At 41.7% G+C, this 18,160-nt stretch overlaps 1 protein-coding gene across 5 annotated transcripts in view; it reads left to right on the top strand.

Annotated features, from left to right (window-relative positions):
* LOC121303610 (DENN domain-containing protein 1A-like) overlaps positions 1–18,160 on the top strand; it is a 313,333-nt gene that overhangs the window by 244,237 nt on the left and 50,936 nt on the right. For all 5 annotated transcript variants that reach the window (XM_041234403.1, XM_041234405.1, XM_041234402.1 and 2 more), the window contains 5 exons: positions 2,057–2,158; positions 4,590–4,677; positions 6,902–6,942; positions 10,017–10,088; positions 17,998–18,054. In XM_041234403.1, coding sequence (XP_041090337.1) covers positions 2,057–2,158; positions 4,590–4,677; positions 6,902–6,942; positions 10,017–10,088; positions 17,998–18,054 — 360 coding nt within the window. The remainder of the gene's footprint in view (positions 1–2,056; positions 2,159–4,589; positions 4,678–6,901; positions 6,943–10,016; positions 10,089–17,997; positions 18,055–18,160) is intronic.

The following is an 18,160-nucleotide window of genomic DNA, read 5'->3' as shown; positions in this document are numbered from 1 at the left end:
AGGTGAGCTTTCTTGAGTAATGCCTTCTTGCCACCCTGCCATACAGGCCAGATTTGTGGAGTGCTTGGGATATTGTTGTCACATGCACACTTTGACCAGTCTTGGCCATAAAAGCCTGTAGCTCTTGCAAAGTTGCCATTGGCCTCTTGGTAGCCTCTCTGATCAGTCTCCTTCTTGCTTGGTCATCCAGTTTGGAGGGACGGCCTGATCTAGGCAGGGTCTTGGTTGTGCCATACAACTTCCACTTCTTAATAATAGTCTTGAGAGTGCTCCAAGGGATATTCAAGGCCTTTGATATTTTTTTTATACCCATCCCCTGATCTGTGCCTTTCAACAACTTTGTCCCGGAGTTCTTTTGAAAGCGCCTTGGTGCTCGTGGTTGAGTCTTTGCTTTGAAATGCACCACCCAGCAGAGGGAACCTACAAGAACTGCTGAATTTATCCTGAAATCGTGTGACTCACTACAATTTAACACAGGTGGAGGCCACTTATCTTGGTGTGTGATTTTGAAGGCGACTGGTTACACCTGAGCTAATTTAGGATTGTTATTACAAGGGGGGTAGACACTTATCCAACCAAGCTATTTCAGTTTTATTATTAATACATTTTCTACAAATTTGCAGAATATTTTTTTCACTTGGAAGTTGTGGGGTAGGATGTGTAGATAAATGAAAAAAAAAAAAAAAATATATATATATATATGCATTTTAATTCCAGGCTATAAGACAATAAAAGGTGAACATTTTGAAAGGGGGTGTAGACTTTCTATAGACACTGTAGCTTGTACCCTACTTGCTGTAATAGGGAAACACTTTGCAGATGCTGGACATCCTTCTAGAATAAGAAATCACTGGACATTTAGACAATGGCTTGTGGAATGCAATCACAATGAGACACAATTTCAGCCATTAGTAGAATATCACCTAATGCCAGCAAGACAGCTCTTACCCAGTTTTTCCTTATGAGTGGTCCAAAGATAAATATGCAGAAATGTTTGGTAGGCATATTATCTATCATGGATTTAGCAAAGACTGCCATAAGTTTTATGCCTTTGGCATCAAGTTATAGAGGCATTAGTCTATATAGGCATTGAGGGGGCAGATACTCATATGTTTCTTCATGCCAAACATGCAGGTGACGAGGGAAACACCATTGTTGTGGTCAAGACTCCAGACACAGATGTGCTAGTCATGGCTTGCTTTTTGCAGAAGGACATTCCAGCAAGAACTGTGATAGACACAGGAACAAGAGTATGCACCCATTGGAAGCTATGTGCAAGAACTAGAGCCTATCTGAGTGTGAAGCTCTGCCTGGAATGCATGCTTTCACGGGCTGTGACCTTTTGCCTGTTCCTTGAATGGTAAAGCAGGAGATGATGTTAGTGTATGCTGTTACAAACTGTTCTCCAGCAGAAATCTTCAGAGCAATCAGTTACCAGCATGCAGAGCTGCATTAAAGAAGCACATACAAAGGGCAAACTACCAGGCTGCCATATGGAGTTATGCTCTGGAAGCCAAACCAACTATACCGGACCCTGCTGGATATGGTAGACTGTATTCCCTTTTGCTAGTTTTAGTTCGGATCCTAGCGGCAGTGTTTTGGACAAGCTGGAGTTGAAATAGCACACTTTTTGGGATACCAGAGAGGAGTTCTTTACAGTATTCAATTCTGGATGATACAAATGCATGCATAAGCCTCTCGGCATCACATGTGGAAATGATGTGTCTAATTTTTGCAATATTCCACAGATGATAGTAGGAAACTTTAACAACCTCTCTAATATGTGCGGTCAAGAACTCAGTAACATAATATCTGCACTTAATATCTGCTAGACAGGCTGCAAGTAGCCCACCAGCACAAGTATATCCTGGCTTTACGGACAGATAAAGCTGTGTGTCGTCCACATAACAGTGGTGATTCACAGTTTGTTGTGTTGCAACCTGAAATCTTGATGCATTTAAATGGGATTTTTTTTCCTTTTTTTTACACAATCTACTCAACACTTTCAAGGTTTTCATAGTATGATAAATAACTCATTCTTTATTTCCTTTTTAAGGAGGAACCAATAACGTTTAGTGAAGAAGCCTTTGTGTCTCATCGGTCAAGCGCCATGCGACAGTTTCTGCAGAATGCCATTCAGCTCCAGTTATTCAAACAGGTAAGAATGACAGGCAAGCACACCTCCTACAGCACAGAATACAGGCACTAAGCTAACCTGTGAGCACGGGAATGTTTTTTATGAATGTTTTGTCCCCTGTCGAGCCTGAATATCCCCTGAGGCGGGTGAAGCTCGGCATTGAAGGACACCCCATTTTATTCTCTTTGTAAGAAACCCAATCAGATGCTTTACAGATAAGAACAAACAGCAAGTGGGTTGCACAGTGCAGTTCACAGTACACTGACAAGCTGTTTGCAGTTAATATGCATGTTTCTCACCCAGTCACTTTTTTGCTGTTTTTAATTTCATTGCAAAGACTTTTACAATCACTTTAACCCTTTCAGTCCTGAATTATTGTTGTCGATCTGAAGAATGAAGTTAAACAGTGTGATTCAAGAAAGGAACTTCTGCATGAGAACAGGACAAATAAAATGTACATACATGTTGGTACAGTAAATAGAACTCGTACCCATCTGTACTTTCAGAGCTCTAAACAGTGCTAAGATAAGTCAGGACTGGAAGAGTTCAAGCTTTCACTGCTTTTCATCCCAAAATCAAGTATAATTGATAACAATTCTAGTAAGTGATTGAATGTTACTGATCTAGCTTTGCAGATTACAATAGAATTGAGACTTACAGTATATTTAACTTTCTGCATGTCAGGTTTATTCTGAATTTTACTGAACAATTACAGGATTTGTTTGAACTGAACCTTGTTTTTTTTACTGATTTATAGACAATTTTTTGTCTGCTATTCAGTAGTTTCCCGGTACTATTTTCTACGAAATACATAATATTTGCATTAAAACGCTGTTTTATTTTGATTCTGACATTGTAATAAGCAGCCCTACACTGACCTAGGATACAGCAGATACATTTAGACATCAGAGGATCAAATAACAATCAAACGTTGCACATGATTGGTTCTCTGTTGCTTCACAAACACACTATCACCCGATTATGTTGGCCAATGGTCAATCAACGTCCGATTATTGTGGCAAGTGATGGGCGTAGTACCTGGCTTGATCAAAACTAAATTGAAATGCTTACACGAAAATATAATATTTTGAGTGGATGATGAATGAGGAGAAAACATAAATCAGTTTATGAATATTCAAAAGAAACTTAATGTTTTGAAAAGTACAACAAGCCAAGTAGTAGAAGTGGGCTAGATGAGGCAGAGCATGCATTGCGTTGAAAATACTGCAGCACTGAGGAACATGTCCGCGCTGACAGAATTAAAGAACATACTGAAAGTAATCAACACATTAAGCTAAAACTAATTAGTGAACTGAGAGACAAGCAATCCATTCATGCAGCTTTTACACACACTTTAATAAAAAGAGAGTGCAGAGGGACTGTGTTAATGAGTTTGTCAGAGCGCTGTGCTTTGCTGGACAGCCACTGTTTATTGCAGAGGGGTGTGGTGACGTTATGTGACAGCACTGTCCGTCAACATCAGCTAAACACTGTCTAACGCCGACAATCTTACTCGTAAATATTTGACAGAAAATGGTGATGCTTTAGTTGGTAAACTTATGAAACTCATTGATGGAAATGCCCAGTGTGATTTTTAACGCATCTCCCAATGCCTTGGACCGTCCAGTTCTGTCAATTTTCATTTCTTCTTTTGATTTCAAGGCGAATAAACCTGGCTTGCTTTGTGCTGATGTCACGTTCACACCTTCTGCAGAAACTAGTTCTGTCAGCACAGCTGTTGCCCAAATGTTCACAAAGTACCAGCTAACGTGGGAAAATGTGACCTTGACTTGCACAGATTCTGCTTCATCATACAAGGCAAAATTTGCCTGGGGCATTAAACTTAATCAGAAACCAGAACTGAACTACTACGCATCATAGTCCACATGTAAAGTGTGTATACTGAGAATTTTATTTTAACAATGTTTCAATTAACACATTTTTTAACCAATTTTATCCCTATTTTAATATTTGTAAAATAAACTCCAGGAAAGATACAACCAAAAATACGAAATTCTAAGTATGTTGTGTGATCCCATAAAGCCTGCTATATTATCATGGAAACTCTTCTTGTTCTTGTATAACAAGACAGCCATAATTCAATCTCAAATCCAGATGTACAGAGTTTCACAGAGCATGATGTGTTCAGGTTCAGGCTGTAAGTATTGTAGTGATTTAATAGGACTGTTTAAGACATGATAGTGTATATTCAATTGATCTGCACAGTATCTAAATACTGCTTCCGTTTAAGTAGTAAAAAGGATTGACATTTTACTTTTACAGGTAAAAATGCACTGAAGAGACTCACACACGTGGTTAGAGGTGTTGGTTTTCACACTTTTAATGATTTAATCAACGGCGATATTTAGATCTGTCACTGTTCAGATCTGTTCATTAGACCCCTATATTCCTTCAGTCAATGGGAAGCTCTGTCTTTTGCCTTTCTTCCAAGTTTATTGATGGCCGCTTGGAACTTCTCAACTCTGGAAAAGGTTTCAGTGATGTCTTTGAGGAAGAAATCAACATGGGAGAATATGCAGGTAAGAAGGCGAGTGTCCTCTTTCACAGTGGAGGTCCTTGGAGCAGTGTGCGAGGGGTCCTTACAGTCCAGCCATCAGTTGTGTACGGCTATGGGGTCATGCTGGTCTCATTGTCAACACCAACATCTCAATTTCACTGACAAGTCACACTCTCCATGCCTCCCTGGTCTTAATTAGGGGTCTGCAGTAGTGGTCAGGGACACAGTTTTACACCATGTCAGTTTCATGTTTCCTCTGAAGAAGTCTTTAGTAATTTTGTAAATGGCAGTGCAGGCTGTTCAGAAGGTCCCCACATATAAAAAACACTGTAGTATTCTACAGTAATGACCAGAACACTTCAGTTTACTTTAGTATGATGTAGTGTTCCATATATTTTTTTGTCACAAAACCACCACTCAATTCCACACAAATGCAGTTCTTCAAAGTCAGGTGAGCTTTGAGTCAGACATGCTCCTTCACCCTCCTTCAGGGCTGCAGTAATATTCTGCTGGGATGCTTGCACTTCTGTTCTGTAGATAAACACTTTGCCCCCAGATTCATTAATACATTAATAATATTTAGAATACAACTATTTTTTAGTGGCAGGACAGCACACAACTATCAAAAGCCATCATTATGAGCCACATTCTTCCTAGCCTTTTTGTGTCTTTCTTACAGTGCAATAGAAATGTGCCCTGGGCTGTTTCTTCAGTAGAGTGCATTCATGCAAACTGTATCAAGAGCTGCCCTGCCCTTATCTGAAAGGATTAAATGCCACTGGCTCACTTCCCTGCGTACGATAGGGAATGGTAATGGCCCATTTAACTTATGCGGCATCTGGATCAAAAAGCCAGCTAACAAACCTAGCTCCTGCTCATTATGCCCTGCACAAAATCACATCTGAACCAAGAAAAGTGACCTTTTCAGACTGGATGCCCTAACATCTCATCTGTGCTCCATTTAGTACATTAAACTTGGCATGCATTAAAAATGTACAGTATATATAAATATAGATACACGCATATAATACTGTACATACACACACACACATGTGCGATAGTAGAGTCTCACACAACATTAAAGAAATAAGCAATCTGAATGTGTCCCTGAACATTGCTAGAACCATGAGCCTCGCCCCAGCTCATGCAAAAAGAGTAGGATGTTAATGAGCATGTAGAAGTTACATACAGGGAATAAATGACCGCCATGGTTGGTTCTACATATTAGAAATGCCTTTCACTACATTTATATTCAGATCCTATGAAGATGACCCCTGAATAGAAACACTGTGTCTAGTACAGTAGTACCGTAAAATGGACTTACAGCCATTTGGCTTTATAGTGAACGCTAAACAAAATGAACCTGAACTAGTATTTATTTTAGCAATGTTGTGTTGTGATCACGGTTCCCCAGTGGACATCGTCACACAAACCAGTACAACTGTCAGTCTCTGCTGGAGAGAAGTAGCTCCTGTCCCACAACTTTAGAAGGGAGCTGGACAGGAAACACTTTTTTTCTCAAAGACTCCAGCCACATTTCATTATAGCAAATCCCTGTCAAATCGACCACCTCCATGGCAGCACTTGATATGGAATAACTCAGAACTATGAAATATTAAAAATCATATAACAGCCACTGGGCCAAATGGAGGAATGCAGCTGGAAGAAGCTGGTTTGGGTACGTAAATATATGTGTAGGTTTTATATACTGGGTGCTTTCTGACTTACTCAGCTACTGTGAAAATTAAATTATAGAGGATTTAGATTAATTGTGTTTAATATGGCAAGTCGCTGCATCATTCCAAATTTCAAATTGCTATCATACAAAATACCTACTGACTGCAGAGTGGGTAGTGGAAACTTCTGTAATGGTACGACTATAACACGCATCTATTGTATAATGCACACCTTTTGTATATACGCCAATGAAAAAGCCATAGTATACTATACAGAATGGTATAACCCAAATTTATAACATACCTTCTGTATAGCCTGCAACCTTTATATAATACAAAGAAATGCACCTAAAACTTCTAAAAGGGTGTGCGTTATACTTGGATAATTACGGTACACCGTAAAAACTCAGACCCCAGCGTTTATCATCATTAGATCAAAAGTATAAAAAAAAGAATGCCTTGTATAACTTAGTTATTCTCGTACACACAGTGAGCTCTTATGCTGTGTTGAGTGGAGCTGCAATGCCTTGATCCTGATCCTTAACAACTTCCCTTTGTCTTGACTTCCAGGCAGTGATAAAACCTACCACCAGTGGCTCTTTACAGTGAAGGTAAGCCAGCTTTCCTTCATGTTGTGTTGAGAATGTGTGTGTGTGTGTATAATGATCTCCTTATGGCAAAACAGAAGTACTGTCACTGGCAGGTTGTTGAAGTGCATGCAATGTATTTAACATCAGCTGCTGATCATTTAAAATATTACCCAAGACATTTATAAGCTCCGCCAGTCATCCCACTATTTTGTATTGTGTTCTGAATATTCTCTCCAGAAAGTGCAGCTTAGGGTTGCAAGAAGCATTTAGGGTAAAGAGACACTGTGTTTCAAATGTTTGAGCCTCAGGTCCCTGGCGATACTTTATTAGCGGTGTGGAGCTTGTTGTGAAATTCATCACCACTGGTTCTGTTTGCTTTATCAACACAATCAATGAAACAGCAGATTTAGCCTATAAGGTGTACTAGGTAGAAACATTTGCACATATTGAGTTGCGCTCACACCCAAATCTGTTACATTGTGGTGGTGGTGTTGTTTTTGTCTGTTTACCTGCTGCTGTGATTAATTAACGAGCGGTCAAGAAGAAAACACATACAGGTAGAAGTTCAAATGAGTAAGTAACAAAGAATTGTGGTGTTCATTTTGCCAAGTGTTTTTTATACTTTCTGAGTAGATTAAAGGGATACAGAAGAACCAGACACAAGTATTATAAAGTCTAAGATTTTACTCTGATCTGCAGAACCACTTGTCTATTTGTGATGAAACTTGCTAAGGACATTCTGCAGCACAAGAATGAGTGTAGCCAAGTCAGGGGTATATGGAGTCTGTTTGTCCTTCAGTCTATAATTTAAACTGACATTTTTATATGTCTTAAGAACCTCTTGCTATTTGTGATGAAACTGGATATCTGTCTGTCTTTATTTGCACACCTAAATAGTGGATGTAGGCAGGTAGTGGACAAAAAAATAGAAACAATGTAATCAATGTAAAGTCACTTAATAGTGCGGACAGTACAGCCTATATGCGCCGTGGCAGAGTCTACCAGCCTCTGGAATTCTGCAGGAGGGATGCGGCACCATTCTTCCACGAGAAAGTCAATCAACTCACGCCTTGTTGATGGAGGTGGAAAACGCTGTCTCAGGTTTCATTCCAGAATATCCCATAATTGCTTGACTGGGTTCAGATCTAGTGACTGAGAAGGCCATGACATGTGGATAACATCAGTGTCATGCTCATAAAATCGTTGGGCGACCACACATGCTCTGTGGATAGGGGCATTGTCATCCTGGAAGACACCCCCCCCCCCCCCCCCCCCCCCCCCCCCCCCCCCCCCCCCCCCCCCCCCCCCCCCCCCCCCCCCCCCCCCCCATTAAGTAGCGATTAGCATTGACCTTGCCTTCTAAGGGAATGAGTGCACCCAAACCATGGCAGGAAAATGCACCCCACAACATTACGGAACCACCAGAACCCTTCACTGTTGGAAGCAAGCACTCAGGGCTGTAGAGTTCTTTAGGTTGGCGCCACACGTGCACTCGTCCATTTGTCGAGAACATAGTGAAGTATGATTCATCTGACCATATCACATATCTCCATTGCTCGGTAATCCATTGTCTGTGCTCTGTGCACCACTGGACTCGCAAACAGGCATTGCCAGGTGTGATGAGCGGTTTGTGCACTGCAACCCGACTATGGTATACCGCTCTGTAGAGTTCTCAACGGACCGTTTTTGATGAAACTGGCTGCTCGCTCCCCAGGTTGAAATTTGCAGTCAATTAATCTGCAGTTGCTCGCCTGTTTTGCCTTGCACTTCGAATTAATGCAAGTGTGCACTTCTGTCCACTGTTGCCCTTTGCTGATGATGTCTTTCCCTCTGAGTTCCATGCCGACATCACCTTAGACACTGTTGCTCGTGAAACATCAGCAAGTTGAGCTGTCTTGGTCACCTGAAGCTCCTGCCAAATGCGCCCCAACAATCACCCCTCTTTCAAAGTCACTGAGGTCTCCTCTTGCATCCATGATACCCATAATTATAGGCAACCAGGCCTGTCCAACATTTTTGTACATGACCCTAAGCATGCTGGGATGTTATTTGCTTAATTAACGCATGAGCCACACCTGTGTGGAAGCCCTTGCTTTCAATATACTTGGTGTCCCTCAATTACCCAGGTGTTTCCATTTTATCTGTCCACTACCTGTAGGTCTTGGTGATCTGGTTTCAAACATTTGCTTCCTTAGCTAAGACAGGAATGGGAAAACAAACAAACCAGACATTCAGCAAGGAAAAGGTTGAGTGCACAGGAAGCTAAACGATACAAGAATGATGTAACTATGCAAGTGCAAGAGTATGCAATGCCGGTACAGATTCACATCCCTGTCAGTGAGATGGAGTTAAAAAAGCTTGGCGCTCTTGCTTGGTGGTTAAAATGCTTGCAGTCTGCGTGGTCGTTGGTTCAAGCCCAGCCTCCATCTTGATAGAATTCCTAGAGTTAGGGTTCGTACAGTTGCTTGAAACTAGTTCAGGGTAATTATTTTAATACAATCCACTACTGGAAACCCTTGGAAAAATCATGTCTCTCTTTTTGTTTGTTTGTTTATTTTTTTTCAGAATGTTGAATTTATGTTGCTAGTTTTGTCTGAAATTGCTAAAATGCAACGTTAATTATCATAGTGTTTTACAGACAAACACTGATGACTACGAACTAACCTTCTCTGTCAAGAAGACAAGTTCCTAGAAATTGAAGTGGTGACATATATTTCCATTACAAGACCATCACAACATATACAACTTAACATATTTGATGGATTTAAGTGGATTTCAATGAAGGAAGGAATGTGGGAAAGAAAAATATCCTGCATTAAAAACCTTCTGTTTAAGCATCATCATCCATGACCTCAGTGTAAACATCTTTACAGCACTCGCCTTTAATTAGCTTCTCTAAGGCAAAAAAATAAACTTGAATAAAACAAAGAACGGAATTCCAATTCCTCCTACTGTGGTCTTTTATCTTTGGTCATTATGCTCATGCTCCAGGTGGCAGGCCTGTGAATCGAAAGGTGAACATGTGACTAAATAAGCTGTTAGCTGCTTATTGCTAATGTAAAAAAATATTTATTTTTATTTGATCTGTTTGACAGAAAGGCAGCGGAGCCATTATAAATACCGTGAAAACGAAAGCGAACCCTGCCATGAAAACAGTCTACAAATTTGTAAGTATAAGTTTCCTGTATAACTAGTTTAAGGTTTAACCAGAAATGTCGCCTCGCAATACATTTTGTGATGCTATGTTCCTCTTTTTTTCTTTTAGTAAAACTATAATAAACAAGTCAAGCATGCAAAATTTAAATGTCTTTCAGTTTAATCTTGCGTTTATAATTATCTGTGTTCAAAAGTGCTTCCCGTCTTCTGTTCTAAACTTACTTTTACTCAGCTTCTACTTGTTCCCTCTGTGCTAAATGTGAAGTAGTGTCTTGGGTTAACTTTATCTAGACCATTTATGATTTTAAAGACTTCAATCAAGTCCCCTCTTTCCCTTCTTTTTTCTTGGCTAAAGAGATGTCATTATTTTCACCTGTCCTCCTAGCTCAGGTCATTCAGTCCTGGGTTCAGCCTTGTTGCCCTTCTCTGTACTTCTCCAGTGCAATGTTGTCTTTTTTGTAGTGAGGTGAGCAGAACTGCACACATTATTCTAGGTGGGGTCTAACCAGGGCATTGTATAATCTGAGCATCACCTCTCCAGACTTATAGCCCACGCTTTTTGCAATACAGCCTAACTTTCTACTTGCCTTTTTAATTGGCGCAGCACACTGGTGAGATAATGATGACTTCACTATAACCCTGAGGTAGTTTTCAAAGTCCTCGTCTCCCGTTTCCATTCTGTTTGTTTTATACTTATAACATGGATTTTTACGCCCAGTATCCAATGCTTTATATTTGTTAACGTTAAAATGAATCATCTGCAAGCTTGCCCAGTTACAGAAATGGTCCAGTTCCCTTTGAATTAGCTGAGCTGCGGATTCTGAGCCCACTACTCCCCCAAGTTTGGTATCCTCTGCAAATGTAACAATGTGTATCTTGGTGCAAGTCATTCATAACCATGAGGAACAGTAAGGCTCCACGCACAGTCCCTTGTGGTACTCTCTGCTTTCTGTGTCTATGGAAAAGATTATGGTAAACATGTATAAGATTTTTACATTTTTCATAGCTGTTGCTATTGCTGAACGCTTTTGATTATATTTCAATGCTGCACTTCGGATCATGAAGATGAAGGAACGCAGTCCACATTAAAGATACTTGGGTCGTAGGGAAAGCAGCGATTGGCTTCAGACGGAGCCTGGAGGACTTACTGCTAGGATTATTGTTTTTGGTCTAATCAGTTGATCTATATGTTAGCAGTACCACCGCCAATTCACTCATTAAAATAGTCTCTTTACATTATTTATGTCTTTAAAAGTAAGATAAATTGCTTGTTGACTATTATTAATATTCAGACGGTGGTGATATTTAGCTCCACCACTGTGTAGATCACACTAGATCTTTTTAGACTGTGTGTTCTTAAGCAGCATTTCAATGTATATTTCTCAGCCATTTGTTTCCTATTCAAGAACACTCTGAATCTCTTCACTTAGACTCAGTTCTAATTAAGATTACTGATGGTGAATGTGTGCAGCGTTAATTCCGCGGTTCTAGTTAAGATTACTGATGGTGAATGTGTGCAGCGTTAATTCAGCGGTTCTAGTTAAGATTACTGATGGTGAATGTGTGCAGCGTTAATTCCGCGGTTCTAGTTAAGATTACTGATGGTGAATGTGTGCAGCGTTAATTCTGCGGTTCTAGTTAAGATTACTGATGGTGAATGTGTGCAGCGTTAATTCCGCGGTTCTAGTTAAGATTACTGATGGTGAATGTGTGCAGCGTTAATTCCGCGGTTCTAGTTAAGATTACTGATGGTGAATGTGTGCAGCGTTAATTCCGCGGTTCTAGTTAAGATTACTGATGGTGAATGTGTGCAGCGTTAATTCCGCGGTTCTAGTTAAGATTACTGATGGTGAATGTGTGCAGCGTTAATTCCGCGGTTCTAGTTAAGATTACTGATGGTGAATGTGTGCAGCGTTAATTCCGCGGTTCTAGTTAAGATTACTGATGGTGAATGTGTGCAGCGTTAATTCCGCGGTTCTAGTTAAGATTACTGATGGTGAATGTGTGCAGCGTTAATTCCGCGGTTCTAGTTAAGATTACTGATGGTGAATGTGTGCAGCGTTAATTCCGCGGTTCTAGTTAACATTACTGATGGTGAATGTGTGCAGCGTTAATTCCGCGGTTCTAGTTAAGATTACTGATGGTGAATGTGTGCAGCGTTAATTCCGCGGTTCTAGTTAAGATTACTGATGGTGAATGTGTGCAGTTCTAGTTAAGATTACTGATGGTGAATGTGTGCAGTGTTAATTCCACAGTTCTCACAGTTCTAGTTATTTGTAGAGCCCCGTGTTTTTCGCAAATACGAAATAACATGAACTAAAACGAAATGCAACATATAAAACAAAAACTCATTATAAAGCAAACAGAGAATTACATTTTTAAATTGGGAGGTTTATAGAAAAATACTTTAAAAACAAATTGCAGTTTGGGAAGTCTCAGCCGTTACCATAGACGCAGTATGAAGGGAAACGAAAGCTGTGACTAGCACTTGAGCAGATTTATAATGTTGGAGTGAGTTGGAAATTACATTTGTGATAGAAGAGCAGAGACTTTGTTTCTAAAATGCCTAAACTGTGCATAACAATTAAACGCTGCAAAGTATTTGAGGATGAGGGGATGTATGCAGCTGACATTGACAAAATAATGATGTGCAGATTTTGCAACTGCCAGATGGAAGTATCCAGTCATTAAGCATTAGTTGTTTATTCCTTTTGGGGAAAGTATGGCTTGTATTAGTATGCTAATTCTTTGTTTTATTTCAAGTGGTGCAAATTTTGCACTGGAACAAATGCTGTTTTGGTTTGGAATGAATTTGAATGAATGAATCTGCTTTGCTTAGTATTTAAATACTGAGGAACTCCAAGCTTGTTGTATACTGGAGCCCTACTTCAGTGCAATGGGATTCATATCAAATATACAATTCATATCGCTATTGTAATGGGTTGATTGCTGTATGTGCAATTATTTTGACAGCCCACGATAGTAGAGTAGTATATATTTCCATTTTATTTTAAATAGGAAGTTAATTAAAAAGAGTGGGGGACTGTACTTTACTGTTACTGACGCTAATGAGAAATTATGGTAACTAAATTATTTTTCTGGGCTAGGTCTGTATGTCAAAATGTTTAAAAAAAAACGGATCATGTTTTAATAGAAATATTTTTATAGTTAAAACATGATGTATACTTTGTTTTTATTTATATACATCTGTGAGTTGTTTTATTAATGTTTATCTGTAATAAAACAAAATAAAACAACATTTTTAGCGGATAAAATGAAATGAAACTACATTTGTGAAACATAAAAAAGAAAATGATAAAAAAAAAATAATAATAATAATTTTAGGAGGCTCTAATTATTTGATACGATAAGGATAGGGCCACTGAAATTCAAATCGAGTTGCAGGACAGTTACGTTCTTGTTCTCAGAAGCTTCTTAAAACCTGAATAAGATCTGTCAAAGCTGCTCTCTGAGCCGGTGATGCAGTCATGACCCGTCCCCAAGGGCACAAAAGCACAGCAGTCACAGATCTCAACGCCAAGAACTGACCTGACAGGAGAGCTGGTTCAGAAATGTACTTGTTACTCTTTCTGCTATATATTTCACATTTATTGTGTTTTTGCACAAATTATATGTGATATTAAAAATAATCGCTGTATTAGTTTTGCTAATTACACTTATTTGTGCACTACAGCGTGTTGCTTCCCACTGCGGCCTTGTGCCTCGCATGCAGCCAGCGGCTTGAATCCTTCCCAGGGATCAACAACATAACTCTGCTGACTTTGTGTTCTCGCCCCAGGCTGCAATAGCTCCGGCTGGAGTTATTTATTTCTCGTTTTGACTTTGGCTAAAATTCTGAGACGTTTATACTATGGTGTAAATGTACATTATTTTGCTGAGAAAAGTGTTTTTCTCATTGCGTTTTTTTTCAGGTTTTACAGTCTGAGCGCAGGCCTCTCAGCAGTGTGGTGCTACGGCTCACGTGTAGTGAAAGCAGCTGCTGGGCTAACAGAGGCACTGTACAGGATAAGATACTTGCTTTGGTTGTGGTTGCTTGCAATCTCTCCCACATTATCTTGAAACCCTTTTGGTGACAGCTTTAGCATTACCATTACGAAGGCTGTCAGTTCATTCTAACAAGCAGGCTTCCCTTAGTTTCATGTGAGTACTGACTGAGTGATTTTGCCAGTGGATTGTACAGGTGGGCATCCCTGTACATTGCTACCTGCAGTAACTGCGACCCGGTGGACCTGTACTGTACGGTACCAAAGTCGCCAACCCACTCCATTCCCGTCCCACTATCGTACCCTACTGTCCTGGTTCTGACCCATTACTGAACCGACCCGGTACTGTCCCCAGTACTGTACTGTACCAAACTGGTGCTAAAGTCACCAAACTGACCTGGTACTGACCCGGTTTCTACCTGGTCCTACACGGCACGCTACCGACTGGTGTTCACTCCCCAGGTCCGGTCTTGTTCGGGTCTTGGCCTGCCTGTACACCTGTATATCTGTATACTGCACACTGCATTGCTTGCTTCTTGCATCATGCTTGGGATTTATCCCTGCGACACATGCAAGGCCAGTCTGCCTGTTGAGGATAAGCACATAATCTTCCTGCCTGGGGCCAGAGCTTGCCAAGGAGGCACTGGTGAACTGTAGTGTTTGCATATTTTGTGCACATTTCTCTAAGCGCACGCTGGAGAAACATCTCTCCCACAGCTCTGCAGAGCTCCTGCACAGCCCTCTTCCCCATCACCCTCTGTTAGAGAGGTGGCTGCATCCTCACCCCATGGCTAGTGCCAAGGGAGACCAGACAACGCACCTGGGAAAGTAGCCCATGCAGGGAACGATCGGCGGACTCAGAGCAGATGGAAAAGCTCTGGGCAGCTGTTCCCCACCAAGGAACTTCTCACAAAATTACTGCAGGAATCCCCCTTGGGGCCTGTGGCAAAGTGGCTAGTGGAGGGGAACAGGTATAGCGGTGATGCGATGCAGGAGTGACAGGCAGACAACAGTTTCCAGTGAAAAGGTGCTTTTATTTATAATCCAGGTCTGGTGACCGTTAAATAATAAATCCCCGGCTATACACAACAATGTGTAAAGCACGGGGATAGCAATAATAGGGCACAGTCCCGAACAAAACGAACACACGGTCACCAGTCCTGGGTGAGTGCAGACGTGCTTGTGATGGGTGAAGACACTGTATTTCGTGATGGTTCCGTGCAGTGGTGATCCGGATTGTGCTGACCCTGGTCGACAGCTCCGGACCGGTGAGTTAACTGTCTGGTGGTGCAAAACGCAGACAATTACAAAACAAACACAACACGCAATTCCTCTTTACAACGAGAGCTCCTCTCTCGATCCTTCTCTCTCCAAGCGTTTAACCCAAACGAAGGAGAAGACCAGCGTTACCCTGGCCCCTATATGTAATCCCGCATGATATCGAGATAAACGGATGCAGCTGCCTTATTACTTGCCGCTGCCTCTCGTTTACCTTTCAAATCAATACGGTCTTACAATAGAGTCGCGCTTCCCTCCAGGCTGACCCGCTTCCCTGACCCGGAAACGAACTGTCAGGCCAGCCCTTCCAGATACTTCTCCTCTCGTTCTTTAGCGCCCTCACAGGTTGGGAGGAAGATTCATCACCAGAACTCATCTTTCCGTCACATATCCCACCGCTCAGAGTGGAGCCGAAGGAACACTCGGCTAAATCTACCTTCCCCATTACTCCCCCCTCCCGGGAAAAATAATCCGCATTTTGGTGGTCTTTCCCCGCACGGTGTACCATGTGGTACATGAAGGGCTGCAATGCCAGATACCACCGAGTTATCCGGGCATTGCTGTCCTTCATTGTGCTTAACCACTTGAGTGGGGCGTGGTCTGTGACCAGATCAAATGAGTGTCCCAGCAGGTAGTATCGTAAAGAGTGAGTAGCCCATTTAATGGCCAAACACTCTTTTTCGACTACGGAGTAGTTGCGTTCCCGAGGTAACATTTTTTTACTGAGGTATAATATCGGGTGCTCTACTCCAGCTACTTTTTGGGACAAGACTGCACCCAAACCTACATCCGATGCGTCGGTGTGGAGGATGAATCTCTTGGTGAAATCCGGTGTGATAAGAGTGGGGGCCTGGCAAAGTGTACGCTTAATAGTATCAAACGCTCCCTGACACTCAGCTGACCATTTAATTAAATTTGGAGCACTCTTTTTGGTGAGGTCGACTAACGGGTTAACCACTGTGGCGTACTCGGGGATGAAGCGGCGGTAATAACCGGCTAAGCCCAGTAGTGACCTCACCTGAGTCTTGGTTTTGGGGATCGCTGCATCAACCAAAGCCTGGATTTTGGTGACTACAGGTCTCACCCTTCCATTCCCCATTAAAAATCCCAAATATTGAGTCTCTGTTTTGGCAAACGCACATTTCCTCAAGTTAGCTGTCAGCCGGGCTGCCCTTAGAGACTGAAGAACGGCTGCAACCCTAGCCAAATGCTCTCGCCAGGTGGAGCTGTATATCACCACGTCATCAATATACGCTGCTGCATATTCATGATGTGGGCGTAAAACCTGGTCCATCAGTCTCTGAAAGGCAGCGGGCGCACCATGTAGCCCAAACGGCATGGTTTTAAAGTGGAACAGCCCTTCTGGTGTTGAAAATGCGGTTTTCTCTCTGGAGCTGCGGGTTAAAGGGATTTGCCAGTATCCCTTCGTCAGGTCCAGAGTGGAAATAAACCTCGCTTTTCCCAGTCTGTCTAAAAGTTCGTCGACCCGAGGCATGGGATATGCATCGAACTTAGCAATAGCGTTCACCTTTCTGAAATCCACACAGAAGCGGTTGGTGCCGTCTTTCTTAGCCACTATGACGATCGGACTGCACCACTCACTCCTGGAAGGCTCAATCACCCCAAGCTCGAGCATATCCCATACCTCTTTGCGAACGCCACTTCGTCGACTTTCCGGGATCCGGTACGGTCTCTCTCGCACTGTGACACCTGGTGGAGAGATAATGTCATATTCAACTAAGTTTGTCCTGCCGGGCACGTCAGAAAAAACATCGCTGAACTCCTCAATAAGCTTACGCAGCTCTCTTTGCTGATCCGGAACCAATTGTTCCCCCATAGAAATCGCTCTTGTGCTCGGGGTCTCTGGACAGGGACCTAAATCATCCTCCATATTGCCTGGGGCTATAAATAAGACCTCCCTTGCCTGCCAGGGCTTTAACAAATTGACATGATAAATTTCACGTTCATTTCGGCGATCGGGCTGTCTAATTTCATAATTTACTTTCCCTATAGCCCGAATCACCTCATACGGCCCCTGCCATTTAGCACACAGTTTCGATTCAGATGAGGGAAGTAGCAGCATTACCTTGTCCCCTGGTCGAAAGGTTCGAATCCGTGCATTTTTGTTGTAATGCTGCTGTTGTCGGTGCTGAGCCGATCTGAGGTTGTCTTGGGCCAAACGACCGACCAAATCCAGCCGATCTCGTAGTAGGAGCACATACTTCACTACATTTTTAGACGAGCCTTTGTGCTCCTCCCACCCCTCTCTCAGCAGGTCGAGAATCACTATTTCCAATGGGAAAACGGGCAAATGTGTGTCTTTTCGTTCACATAAAGTTAGAAAAAAACAACATATGAATCCAAATTAACATGTATTTATACTAAAGTAATACAAAAATGACTACAAAAGATTTAGAAGTGAGTAGTTTTTCGAGATTTGCGATTATACTGTAAATACAGTATAATTTGGATTCATGTGTTGTCTTGTCTGGGCAGTCTGTCCCTTTTAATATCTCTTGGTTTCACTGTAGTTTCAAGTCATTTTTATACCTGATAGACAATAGTCTAGTAGTCAGAAATGGAAATATCAGAAATGTGAATTCAATGTATGACTAACACTGCTCAATTCTTCTTGCAGGCCAAGGACCATGCAAGAATGGGTATAAAGGAGGTGAAAAATCGGTTGAAACAGAAGGTACTTCCTCTTTATGCTTTGCTCTTGCTCCTTCATGCACAAGTGCATTAAAAACCTCACCTTAAAAGCATTATGTAATCAATCAGTAGGCACTTCAAGCCATCTT

The sequence above is a fragment of the Polyodon spathula genome, chromosome 34 (assembly GCF_017654505.1).
Source record: "Polyodon spathula isolate WHYD16114869_AA chromosome 34, ASM1765450v1, whole genome shotgun sequence".
NCBI lineage: Eukaryota > Metazoa > Chordata > Actinopteri > Acipenseriformes > Polyodontidae > Polyodon > Polyodon spathula.
This window is presented reverse-complemented; position numbering and strand designations above follow the sequence as displayed.